The 12498-nt window shown below is 42.6% G+C and overlaps 1 protein-coding gene across 5 annotated transcripts; it reads left to right on the top strand.

The window, feature by feature from the left end:
• Positions 1-1044: 1044 nt before the first annotated feature.
• Positions 1045-11210, top strand: LOC121577539 (heterogeneous nuclear ribonucleoprotein A1). 5 transcript variants are annotated; one of them, XM_041891239.2, is made up of 14 exons: positions 1050-1310; positions 2078-2194; positions 2276-2422; positions 2583-2793; positions 2919-2996; positions 3120-3152; positions 3733-3798; positions 3920-4057; positions 4165-4320; positions 4446-4601; positions 4727-4897; positions 5042-5104; positions 9716-10982; positions 11112-11210. In XM_041891239.2, the coding sequence occupies exons 1-12, from the start codon at positions 1299-1301 to the stop codon at positions 5101-5103; spliced, it is 1347 nt and encodes a 448-aa protein (XP_041747173.1). In that variant the 5' UTR covers positions 1050-1298; the 3' UTR covers position 5104; positions 9716-10982; positions 11112-11210. The 5 variants fall into 5 exon arrangements, with proteins under 5 accessions (XP_041747175.1, XP_041747173.1, XP_041747172.1 ...); XM_041891238.2 differs by having other exon boundaries at positions 3733-3804; positions 10884-10982; XM_041891237.2 differs by having other exon boundaries at positions 1051-1310; positions 3733-3804.
• The last annotated feature ends 1288 nt before the right edge of the window (positions 11211-12498 follow it).

Below are 12498 nucleotides of genomic sequence, written 5' to 3'. Positions count from 1 at the left end.
TGCCAGCACAGAGGGATAGGTCAATGAGTGATATACAGTATGCAGTGGTGCTGGAGAAGTGGGTATATTCTTATTCTGGCCAAAAAATATCTAACTGCCCGCCCGGCGAAGGAAAGGCACCCAGAAAGATTATATGAGAAACAGTGACAAACTCTGAATGACCTAAAAGGATCAATCCCATATTGGTATTTCACAGTCAGGCCAACCCAAGCTGTACTGTGCAGTAGGCTAATAGTAGGCCTATTATTGAAACAGATATACTGAGTCAGAAATTCACAGGCTTCAGATTTCCCCACATTTTTTCAGGTTTTCGTTCAATGTCACAATTTTGTTGTTTTTCTGTAAAAAAAAAAAAAAAAAAAAAGAAGAAGAAAAGTATGTTCTAAGTCCATAACAATGCTTAAACCACATCAGGAGACCACTTTTGAGGTCTGGGGAAAATCTACGAAATTGCACTTTTTTTAATAGAGTAGTTACCATTTAATTCAAGGCACCTAACACTATTGTTTGATTAGCTGTGTTTCTGTAGCACATGAGATGGGGTTTGCTAAAGAAATGGCCACTGGATTGATGCAAATAATCCTCATGATATCATTCTGACAGGTAGGCATGAGCTACTTTGTAGCTAGTTAACATTTAATAGAGAAGGTTTATGGGTAAGCCTTTCCATCTACCAGAAGACGGTTAGGCCTATCATTAGCATCTCTATATTGTTTGAAACCTGGACGTTTTACTTCATATTATGAGGCACATATTACCTTGTTTCAAAGTAGCCTATAGCCAAAATCCCACCATAGACACGTGGAGGCAATACTTTTTTATAAAGATTTACTCATATACGTTCTCCTGCCAAAGGCATTATCCTAATCATATTATCAACCCATGATTGGCAGCGTCCGACAAGTATTTGGGCGTATGAGATTTGACTTCACAAGAGTTACAGGGTGTGTTGATGAGTTGTGGTGTCCTCTCCTCCCAGGCCTGGGGTAGGGCCATATAGGGTTAAATTGTGGAATAGGGGGGTGGGTTTTAATTAGGCTAGGGTTAGATGGTAAGGTATTCGTTTTTCCCCAGTTTGTGGATCAAAGTATAATGGATTTATACCCCAGTCTAGATGGTGGCGATTATGCAACTGAAAAAAGTGGGAAAACTGACCTATAACTGTGTTGGAGGGGGCGGATCACTTGGTTGTTGATTCCTATCATTCATACAGCAGTGCTGTTGTCGCTCTAGCTTGGCACGAGCTCTCGCATGAAGTAGCTCGATTTTTATCAAAGCTACGGCTGAACCATAAAAACATGTCGAAGGAGGTAACGTTAGCTACGTTTGTATTTATTGGATACTATTCCGTGTTAGCTAGCTAGTTAATTAACTTGATAGGTTGTAGCGTTTGTCATGTGTTATTTGTATGCGACGCAGTGTTAGTTACCTAACTAGCTACCTAAACATGACAGTAGGCCATTTAGCTAGACTTCTGGCTAACTAACATTAGCTAGCGTAAAGCTCTTTGTCTGAATTGTTATTTAGCGAATCATCAATATTTTAACAACTTATTATGAAGATACATTTTAGTAAAATCATTACCCCATTTGTTCACAATTGCAACTAAATTTTTATGGGGCATGCATCAAATAAGGTGTACAGTTGCCATTAGCTAGCCTAAACTAGTAGTACTAACGTTAGTCGAGGGCGCGCAGTGACGCTAGCAAGAATGGCTGGCTAACGTTAGCGCTCTCTGCGAGAACTTAGGCTTTTTGTCGCTGACTTTAAAAGCGCTAACTAAGGTAATTGCGTTACATTTTATGAAAACATTGCATTGTTTGTTAGCTAGTTTGTAGTACTGCTAGCTAACTATATAGTTGACCGCCCAGGCTCCCCATGTTTTCAAGCAGCCGCAGGCTTGGTTAGTAACGTTACAGTATACCATTTCTGGCCGTTGTAGTAACATATAGCTATAATGAAGATATGTTATCTATAATCATTACCTGTGAATGGAGACATGTCCTGCCGTGGGTAGTAGCTAATTATACCCATTTGCTTCTAAAACATTTTGTTTCCCTCCTATTATTCACTTCAGTCTCCCCGCGAGCCGGAGCAGCTCCGCAAGCTCTTCATTGGTGGGCTGAGTTTCGAGACCACCGAGGAGAGTTTGCGGAACCATTTTGAACGATGGGGATCCCTCACAGATTGTGTGGTGAGTATGAATTTTTCATAATATTAGGGTCTGGCTTTTCTAATTGTATCAGCAAATTAACAGTGCCATTTTTTCCCTCAGGTCATGAAAGATCCAGTCACAAAGAGATCTAGGGGCTTTGGCTTTGTCACATACAGCTCAGTGGATGAAGTTGATGCATCAATGGAGGCTCGTCCTCACAAGGTTGACGGCCGACAAGTAGAGCCCAAGAGAGCCGTGTCCAGAGAGGTAAGCTATGTCTGATGTGACACTACAAAACATAGAAACCTTTTTCACATATGTTGGGGTGGTGCTGGTGATTAATATGAAGTTGAACAATGGTGAAATGTCCTTTTTGAGGATCTTCTGATTGTCTTTGAAGTGATTGAATGTAATGTGTGTTGGACAGGAATCCTCTAGGCCAGGTGCTCACACGACGGTGAAGAAGATCTTTGTGGGTGGAATCAAGGAGGACACAGAGGAGCACCACCTTAGAGACTACTTTGATAAATTTGGCAAGATTGAAGTCATCGACATCATGACTGATAGAACCAGTGGGAAGAAGAGGGGATTTGCCTTTGTTACATTTGATGATCACGATTCAGTCGATAGGATTGTCAGTAAGTTCTCAAGTCAACACCATTGGTACAGAAAAGCTGCTGTTGTGTATTTGGATGTTTCATTTTTTTCAGTTCTCAAGTAATTTACTGATATGTTTTGAACAATTTCCTTTCTCCCCTTGCAGTCCAGAAGTATCAAACAGTGAATGGTCACAACTGTGAAGTGAGGAAGGCTCTGTCAAAGGAAGACATGAACCGGTCAGGTATGAATTGGAGAAGTTCCAGAGCAAAGCTCTTTTGCCAACTCCTTGCTTCCCAGCAACAACTGAAGGTTTAGACATGTGACTTTGAGAAAGTGACTGACCTGTTTGATGTTTGTCTTTCAGGGCCAAGAGGTGGAAACTTTGGCGGATATGGAGGTATGTAATGATGGGGGGGGGGGGATCGATACAGTTATGTATTGCGAAATTATTTTGGATGGTATTATAGTGATACTTTGTTTCCCAAGTATCGATTTGTAAAAAAAATAGTGTTTGTATTTATTTATTTTGATAGGTAGCATTAGCTGACGCTAGTTGGCTGTACCTGTGCCAAAACTCCAGTATTTTAAAAAAATCCTATAGCTTGTCCATCTTTTTAAAAAGTGAGCCAACTTATTTCCATGACTGATCAAAACTCATTTTCTCATGCTGTCTTGTCTCTGCAGCAGACACATACTGAGCAATATGTTTGGAACATCAAATTGCAATAAAATCGCAGTATCGAATCGCAATACATATAAAATCCTAATACGTATCGGCCCCTAAGTATCGTGATAATATAGTATCGTGAGGTCCCTGGCAATTCCCAGCCCTAGAGATATGCGCACTCGAGGGCTTTTATTACCATTTTAACCATATTCAGCCTCGTTAATTAATGTACTAGTTGGTTGCCCTGGTGCAATGCAGGTGGCTTCAAGTTAGTCTGACACCAGTAAAGATCAAACTTTTTTTCCCCCAGGTGGTTTTGGTGGAGGGAGAGGAGGTGGAGGATATGGTGATAACGATGGATACAATAACTATGGAGGCAATGGTGACTTCCTCTGCCCTGTTTTTCAAAATATTGGAAAGGAGAATGTGGGGAACGTTGTCGGGGGAGGTTTTGCTGGTTTGTCCAAAAGCTTAACTTGTTATACTTTTTTCCTTAGGTGGCGGCTATGGTGGAGGCCACGGCAGGTATGGTGGCGGCAACTGGGGCTATGGCGGAGGAGGCAGCTATGGCAACCAGGGTGGTGGCTATGGAGGAGGAGGATACAACAATGGTGGTGGTGGAAACTACGGAGGTGGTAGGTCAATCAAGCAAGGGTGCGCTGCACATAGTTTTGAATCTGGGTAATTGTATGTAATGGATAGCTTGGAATTGTAAAACGCCTTTATCTGTGTCCTCTTGCAGGTAACTACGGCGCTAGCGGTGGCGGCAGCAGTGCAATTGGTGGTAGCGCTGGAGACTACAATGACATTGGCAATTACAACAGCCAGTCATCCTCCAGCTATGGCCCAATGAAAGGAGGTAGCAGCTATGGCGGTGGTGGAGGAAACTACGGAGGTGGTATGTCAATCAAGCAAGGGTGCACTGCACATATAAAAAGGGCCAACACTTAGTTTTGAATCTGGGTAGCTGTATGTAATGGATAGCTTGGATTGCAAAACGCCTTTATCTGTGTCCTCTTGCAGGTAATTACGGCGCTAGCGGTGGCGGCAGCAGTGCAGGTGGTGGTAGCGCTGGAGACTACAATGACATTGGCAATTACAACAGCCAGTCGTCCTCCAGCTATGGCCCAATGAAAGGAGGTAGCAGCTATGGCGGTGGTGGAGGAAACTACGGAGGTGGTATGTCAATCAAGCAAGGGTGCACTGCACATATAAAAAGGGCCAACACTTAGTTTTGAATCTGGGTAGCTGTATGTAATGGATAGCTTGGATTGCAAAACGCCTTTATCTGTGTCCTCTTGCAGGTAATTACGGCGCTAGCGGTGGCGGCAGCAGTGCAGGTGGTGGTAGCGCTGGAGACTACAATGACATTGGCAATTACAACAGCCAGTCGTCCTCCTGCTACGGCCCAATGAAAGGAGGTGGCAGCAATGGCAGTGACGGGGGCAGGAGCAGCGGCCCATATGGTGGTGGTGGTAAGTCCCATGTTGTTACACTTCCTTGAAGTTAAAATAACTAAACCTAAGTCCTTGGTGTTTTAAGGGAGCAATATAGAGGCTTTTCTCTAGTAGCTAGTCCCTTGAGTTGAGCATTTACGTGAGGTCTGGCCCATTCTCCAGGTGGTTATGGAGGAGGCTCCAGTGGTGGATATGGAGGGGGCTCCGGAGGCCGACGGTTCTGAGGTAAGCACTATACTGCAAACATTGCATTCCACCTCTAGATTGGACTGTTAAATGTAGTCTTGGAGATCATACATTAGAGGAATTAAAAAATATTGCCATTTCCACTATGTGGCTTCCTTGACAGGTACAGCCTAGTACAAGATGCAGCATAGTTTTTAGAAAACAAAGCAGCACCTTCACATGTGGCCATTAAGCCTAGGCTCGAGGGCGATCATCATATACCGTGATACATGAACATTTGATTTGATACATGTGCTGAAATTGATTATTGGAGTTCTGTATGGGGGATCCAGCAGCAAACCTTTATTTTCACAGAATCTACAATCTACAGTGCATTCAGAAAGTATTCATACCCCTTGACTTATTCCACATTCTGTTACAGCCTGAATTCAAAATTGATGAAATATATATTTTTCACCCATATATACACAATACCCCACAATGACAAAATGAAAGCATGCTTTTAGAAATTTTTGCAAATTTATTGAAAAATGAAATACAAAAATATCTAATTTACATAAGTATTCACACCCCTGAGAATCACATTTGGCAGTGATTACAGCTGTGAGTCTTTTGGGTAAGTCTCTAAGAGATTTGTACACCTGGATTGTACAATATTTGCTCAATATTCATAAAAACATTATTCAAGCTCTGTCTAATTGGTTGTTGATCATTGCTATACACGGGCGGCAAGGCAGTTAACCCCCAACAACAACTGCTTCCCCGGGTGCCGATGACCTCGATTAAAGCAGCCCCCCACACCTCTGATTCAGAGGGGTTGGGTTAAATGCGGAAGACACATTTCGGTTGAATGCATTGTTGTGCAACTGATGAGGTATACCCTTTCCCTACAACCATTTTTCAAGTCTTGCCATAGATTTTCAAGCAGATTTAAGTCAAAACTGTAACTCGGCCACTCAGGAACATTCACTGTCTTTTTTCTTGGTAAGCAACTCCAGTGTAGATTTGGCCTTGTTTTAGTTTGTCCTGCTGAAAAAATCCATTAATCTCCCAGTGTCTGGTGGAAAGCAGACTGAACCAGGTTTTCCACTTAAGATTTTGCCTGTGCTTAGCTCCATTCTGTTTCTTTTCATCCTGGAACTCCCCAGTCCTTAACGATTACAAGCATATCCATTATGTCATGCAGCCACCACTATGCTTGAAAATATGGAGAGTGGTACTCAGTATTGAATCTGCCCCAAACATAACACTTTGTATTCAGGACAAAAGTGAATTGCTTTGTCACATTTTTTGCAGTATTACTTTAGTGCCTTGTTGCAAACAGGATGCATGTTTTGGATTATTTACAGTGGGGGAAAAAAAGTATTTGGTCACCTACAAAAAAGCAAGATTTCTGGCTCTCAAAGACCTGTAACTTCTTCTTTAAGAGGCTCCTCTGTCCTCCACTCGTTACCTGTATTAATGGCACCTGTTTGAACTTGTTATCAGTATAAAAGACACCTGTCCACAACCTCAAACAGTCACACTCCAAACTCCACTATGGCCAAGACCAAAGAGCTGTCAAAGGACACCAGAAACAAAATTGTAGACCTGCACCAGGCTGGGAAGACTGAATCTGCAATAGGTAAGCAGCTTGGTTTGAAGAAATCAACTGTGGGAGCAATTATTAGGAAATGGAAGACATACAAGACCACTGATAATCTCCCTCGATCTGGGGCTCCACGCAAGATCTCACCCCGTGGGGTCAAAATGATCACAAGAACGGTGAGCAAAAATCCCAGAACCACGGGGGACCTAGTGAATGACCTGCTGGGACCAAAGTAGCAAAGCCTACCATCAGTAACACACTACGCCGCCAGGGACTCAAATCCTGCAGTGCCAGACGTGTCCCCCTGCTTAAGCCAGTACATGTCCAGGCCCGTCTGAAGTTTGCTAGAGTGCATTTGGATGATCCAGAAGAGTATTGGGAGAATGTCATATGGTCAGATGAAACCAAAATAGAACTTTTTGGGAAAAACTCAACTCGTCGTGTTTGGAGGACAAAGAATGCTGAGTTGCATCCAAAGAACACCATACCTACTGTGAAGCATGGGGGTGGAAACATTATGCTTTGGGGCTGTTTTTCTGCAAAGGGACCAGGACGACTGATCCGTGTAAAGGAAAGAATGAATGGGGCCATGTATCGTGAGATTTTGAGTGAAAACCTCCTTCCATCAGCAAGGGCATTGAAGATGAAACGTGGCTGGGTCTTTCAGTATGACAATGATCCCAAACACACCGCCCGGGCAACGAAGGAGTGGCTTCGTAAGAAGCATTTCAAGGTCCTGGAGTGGCCTAGCCAGTCTCCAGATCTCAACCCCATAGAAAATCTTTGGAGGGAGTTGAAAGTCTGTGTTGCCCAGCGACAGCCCCAAAACATCACTGCTCTAGAGGAGATCTGCATGGAGGATTGGGCCAAAATACCAGCAACAGTGTGTGAAAACCTTGTGAAGACTTACAGAAAACGTTTGACCTGTGTCATTGCCAACAAAGGGTATATAACAAAGTATTGAGAAACTTTTGTTATTGACCAAATACTTATTTTCCTCCATAATTTGCAAATAAATTCATAAAAAATCCTACAATGTGATTTTCTGGAGAGAAAAAAATCTCATTTTGTCTGTCATAGTTGACGTGTACCTAATGATGAAAATTACAGGCCTCTCATCTTTTTAAGTGGGAGAACTTGCACAATTGGTGGCTGACTAAATACTTTTTTCCATTTACGTCACATTTACGTCATTTAGCAGACGCTCTTATCCAGAGCGACTTACAAATAGGTGCATTCACCTTATAGCCAGTGGGATCACCACTTTACAATGTTATTTTTTTTCTATTTATTTTTATTTATTAAAAAAAAATGTTTTTCCTACTTTTTATTATTATTTTTATGTATATAATTATTTATTTTTTGGGGGGGGTTGGGGTTGGGGTAAGGGGGGGTAGAAGGATTACTTTATCCTATCCCAGGTATTCCTTAAAGAGGTGGGGTTTCAAATGTCTCCGGAAGGTGGTGAGTGACTCCGCTGTCCTGGCGTCGTGAGGGAGCTTGTTCCACCATTGGGGTGCCAGAGCAGCGAACAGTTTTGACTGGGCTGAGCGGGAACTATGCTTCCGCAGAGGTAGGGGAGCCAGCAGGCCAGAGGTGGATGAACGCAATGCCCTCGTTTGGGTGTAGGGACTGATCAGAGCCTGAAGGTACGGAGGTGCCGTTCCCCTCACAGCTCCGTAGGCAAGCACCATGGTCTTGTAGCAGATGCGAGCTTCAACTGGAAGCCAGTGGAGTGTGCAGAGGAGCGGGGTGACGTGAGAGAACTTGGGAAGGTTGAACACCAGACGGGCTGCGGCATTCTGGATGAGTTGTAGGGGTTTAATGGCACAGGCAGGGAGCCCAGCCAACAGCGAGTTGCAGTAATCCAGACGGGAGATGACAAGTGCCTGGATTAGGACCTGTGCCGCTTCCTGTGTAAGGCAGGGTCGTACTCTCCGAATGTTGTAGAGCATGAACCTACAGGATCGGGTCACCGCCTTGATGTTAGCGGAGAACGACAGGGTGTTGTCCAGGGTCACACCAAGGCTCTTCGCACTCTGGGAGGAGGACACAACGGAGTTGTCAACCGTGATGGCGAAAATTACAGGCCTCTGTATAGGCTTCCTTTTCACTCTGTCAATTAGGTTAGTATTGTGGAGTAACTACAATGTTGTTAATCCATCTTCAGTTTTCTATCACAGCCATTCAACTCTGTAACTGTTTTAAAGTCACCATTGGCGTCATGGTGAAATTCCTGAGCGGTTGGTGTCCTTCCTCTCCGGCTACTGAGTTAGGAGGGACACCTGTATCTTTGTAGTGGCTAGGTGTATTGATACACCATCCAAAGTGTAATAACTTCACCATGCTCAAAGGGGTATTCGATGTCAGCTTTTTTTTTTTTACCCATCTACCAATAGGTGGCCTTTGCAAGGTATTGGAAAACCTCCCTGGTCTTTGTGGTTGAATCTGTGTTTGAAATTCACTGCTCGACCGAGGGATGTAACAGATGTGTGGGGTACAGAGATGAGGTAGTCATTCAAAAATCATGTTAAACACTATTATTGCACACTGAGTGAGTCCATGCAACTTATTATATGACTTGTTAAGAACATATTTACTCCTGAACTTATTTAGGCTTGACATAAAAAAGGGGTTGAATTCTTATTGACTCAAGACATTTCAGCTTTGAATATTTTTCATTAGTTTGTAAAAAAATATATATATATATTTCCACTTTGACATTGGAGTATTGTGTGTAGGCCAGTGACCAAAAAATCTAAATGTAATCCATTTTAAATTCAGGCCTTAACACAACAACATTTTGAAAAAGTCAAGGGGTGTGAATACTTACTGAAGGCACTGTATTGAGCCCCTTGGCATATGGATTGGACTGAGTTCGAAACATCCCCCCCAAACTACACACACAATCTGCCCTCCTTGCCTTTGCTATGCAGTGTAATGGGCTTGAATTAAAGGCTTGCTCCTGGCTTTTCTCCTCTTGACCCCTCTCAAATGTAGCTGATAATGACGAAAGAAGAAAGGTGCAAAATTTAACAATGTTGTTCCGTATTATCCAACAGGCTACATTACTTAGGAGAGGCGAGCCAGAGATGTGACAGGGAAAGGAAGCAGCAGGTTTACCCCCTAGATCTGCTCAGCCAAGCACAGTTGTGGCAGGTTTACATCTGCCACATGAAGAGAAATGTACAGTAGACAAGGAAAAATCATGTGGGAAGGGGAGGAGGGGAATGGGTGGGTCAAACCGTTCTTGTCAAATGCTTCCCGGCAGGATTATATGATTTTGTTATTTTTGTTTATGTGAAGTGTAAAGCATTCCACTGAGGTTTTATGTAGGCATTTTGATTTCCCCCGCAACGATAGGGTGTTTCTTAAAGATTTAACTGCCACCAAATCAAGAGAAATCAACCGCTTTTCAGTTTTTACGTTGTATATTTTGGTTGATGGGTTCCTGTTGATGAGTAGATGGTATGAAGTGTTTTTGGAGAATCCTCAATGATCAGATGCTATGTTCCATATTCAGTATCAAAGCAGGTGTCATCGGGTCCGCCGGGTCGGTTTCTCCCCATAAGATTAGCATTGTTGCTAATGGACAAAATAAACGTTTTCTTAAAGGCTTTTCTGTTGGCTCATAGCTTCACAATCAATTGGAGTCTAGTTTACACACACAACTTGAGAATAGCCATTAATTTGGAGGAGCCAGCTGAGAGTCTAGCCAAGGAGGAACCAGCTGAGGGAGAGAAGTAGCAAGATCCCCACGAGGAGCCAGTGAAGCAGGGGACAGCAGCAGTCTTTGAGTACAGATGGTTGCTCTTGTAAGACTAGCGAGAGGCAGCTCGAGAAAGGAAGGGGTATTTTATATACCATGCTGGTAGGTAAAAATAGATTTTTGATCAACTCTTGTATGTGTAACTCTCACCTTTTTTGAATATGTTAGCAGTCCACATCTCGACAAATTAACTAACATGGGCTGCATAGGCATTTTATTTCAGCAAAAGTATTTAATCTTAGAATAAGAGGGCTTATAGCAGTGTTTTTGGATGCCCAATCAACTGAATGATGCGAACCTTGACCGCTACTCTTGTACTGTTGCATTTGTGACAACATAAGTGGCCCAATGTCCTCAACATTAATCACTAGGTCTGGTGTTTGTAGTGCATGAAAATCTAGAATAAAGTCACTCATTGCATTAATAATGTTTGTAAATCCTTTCTCTTTCTTCATTTTCAGGGCTGTAAGATATCTGCACCAGTGCACCTTATCTTGCACCTCATCTCTACACCTGTACTGGAATGACAGGTGGTTGAAGGACCAATCTTGACACCATGGGTATGCAGGATATATATTTATTTTTTTACATGTAGCCACCTCTGCTTGATGTGTTGGCCACACATCAGATTATTTAAAGTGTGTTTTCCCAAACTAATTTTTTAATTGCTTTAACCTTTTGTCTTTCAGTGTCATTTTAAATGGACAGAAGGGACACTACAGGAATGCTGCTGGACAGTTGTTTTTAAACTTTTGTACTAACTTGCAATAAATGTGGATTTTTTTTAAGCGTATGACTTTATTGTATAAGCTTTGCTATTGAGATCAGGTATGTTTCTAAAAAACAAGTATTGTTTGTATGTGGTGTAGAGGCAGTTCATTCTGTATAGTCAACTGTAGTACGTGGTGAGGAGAGACATCATTTTACTTGATTGAGAGTGTTATTAGACATTTTTATCACCTTCAATTTACTAGTCAAATTCCTGTGTAGGGGGTTTAACGGAAGTGGAGTAATGAGGTGTAGAGTAGCCGTAGCATTTTCAGACAAAGGAGGCATAATGTTGGGAAGAAATGCAAGCTAAGTGGGAAAGCATGCTGGAAAACTGCCCTTTTCGTCCTCATGCTAGCTAACAGCAGCCATTATGGAATGGCACGTCGTGTAGAACAACGAAGCTGATTGGCTGACACTGCGATTCCAAAAGGGCTGCGGTGGCTACTGCTAGCTAGCATGAGGATGAAAAGTGCGGTTTTCTGGGAAAACGAGCAGTATTTCAATCTTCTCGATGGAGCAGTGTGGTTAAAGTACAGTGGCATATCCCATCCCTGCATTGAGGTATGTTTTCCGACCCATATCTCGCTCCGGCTCCACAGTGTCTTAATGTAACCATGTTTGCGTTCCGACCCCAGTGCAGCTCAGTGTAAAGAAGCGTAAAAGTAGGCTCGGTATCTTCAGGAAACTACCTGGGGTGTGATGATGTCAGATTGGCACTGTCCCAGATCAGTCAACTCTTGCTGTTCAAGTTGTTTGACATTATGTTCCCTGAACAAAAGTCAATATTCTCTTCATCAGGAACCCACACTGTACACTGTGAAAGTTGTCCTCATCCTGGACAATGAAGGGGAAAAGACTATGCCAGAGTAGCTAATCAACAGCAATGATTGGACTACCTGCTCCCACTGGCAGTGTGCTATGCATGCAGCATGTCAATATTAACAGAATATAATGATGAGTAGATGCAATGTAGCCTAAACAGGTTTGTGTCATTTTACATTCAGAAGACTACCAGGATAAAACATATTCTGTATGCTCCAACATTGACCTATTTTGTGACTCTGTTATATGATTTCTATTTGACTTCTGCCCTACAGTACTATGAAGAAACATATCCAACTGTTAAAGAGCAGAACGCATTTGAGAAAAACATCTTCAATAAGACACACCGCACAGACAATGTTTTCAAACGAATGAATCATATGCACATGAGGTTACATTATGGGCACAGGCACCAGTACTTGCTATTTCATCTCTTGCCAATAGCTTTGAGTGCTGATCTATGTTCAATTGCATGAAGGTGCC

Source organism: Coregonus clupeaformis, unplaced genomic scaffold, assembly GCF_020615455.1.
Source record: "Coregonus clupeaformis isolate EN_2021a unplaced genomic scaffold, ASM2061545v1 scaf0005, whole genome shotgun sequence".
Taxonomy (NCBI): domain Eukaryota; kingdom Metazoa; phylum Chordata; class Actinopteri; order Salmoniformes; family Salmonidae; genus Coregonus; species Coregonus clupeaformis.
Note: the sequence above shows the minus strand (reverse complement) of the source record. Positions and strands in the feature narration are given on the sequence as shown.

Excerpts from the sequence above, each read along its gene's own strand:
- LOC121577539 (XM_041891238.2), top strand. Across the intron at positions 2,195-2,275 it reads GATCCCTCACAGATTGTGTG|GTCATGAAAGATCCAGTCAC; the intron begins GTGAGTATGAAT and ends TTTTTCCCTCAG. Across the intron at positions 4,602-4,726 it reads TGGAGGAAACTACGGAGGTG|GTAATTACGGCGCTAGCGGT; the intron begins GTATGTCAATCA and ends GTCCTCTTGCAG.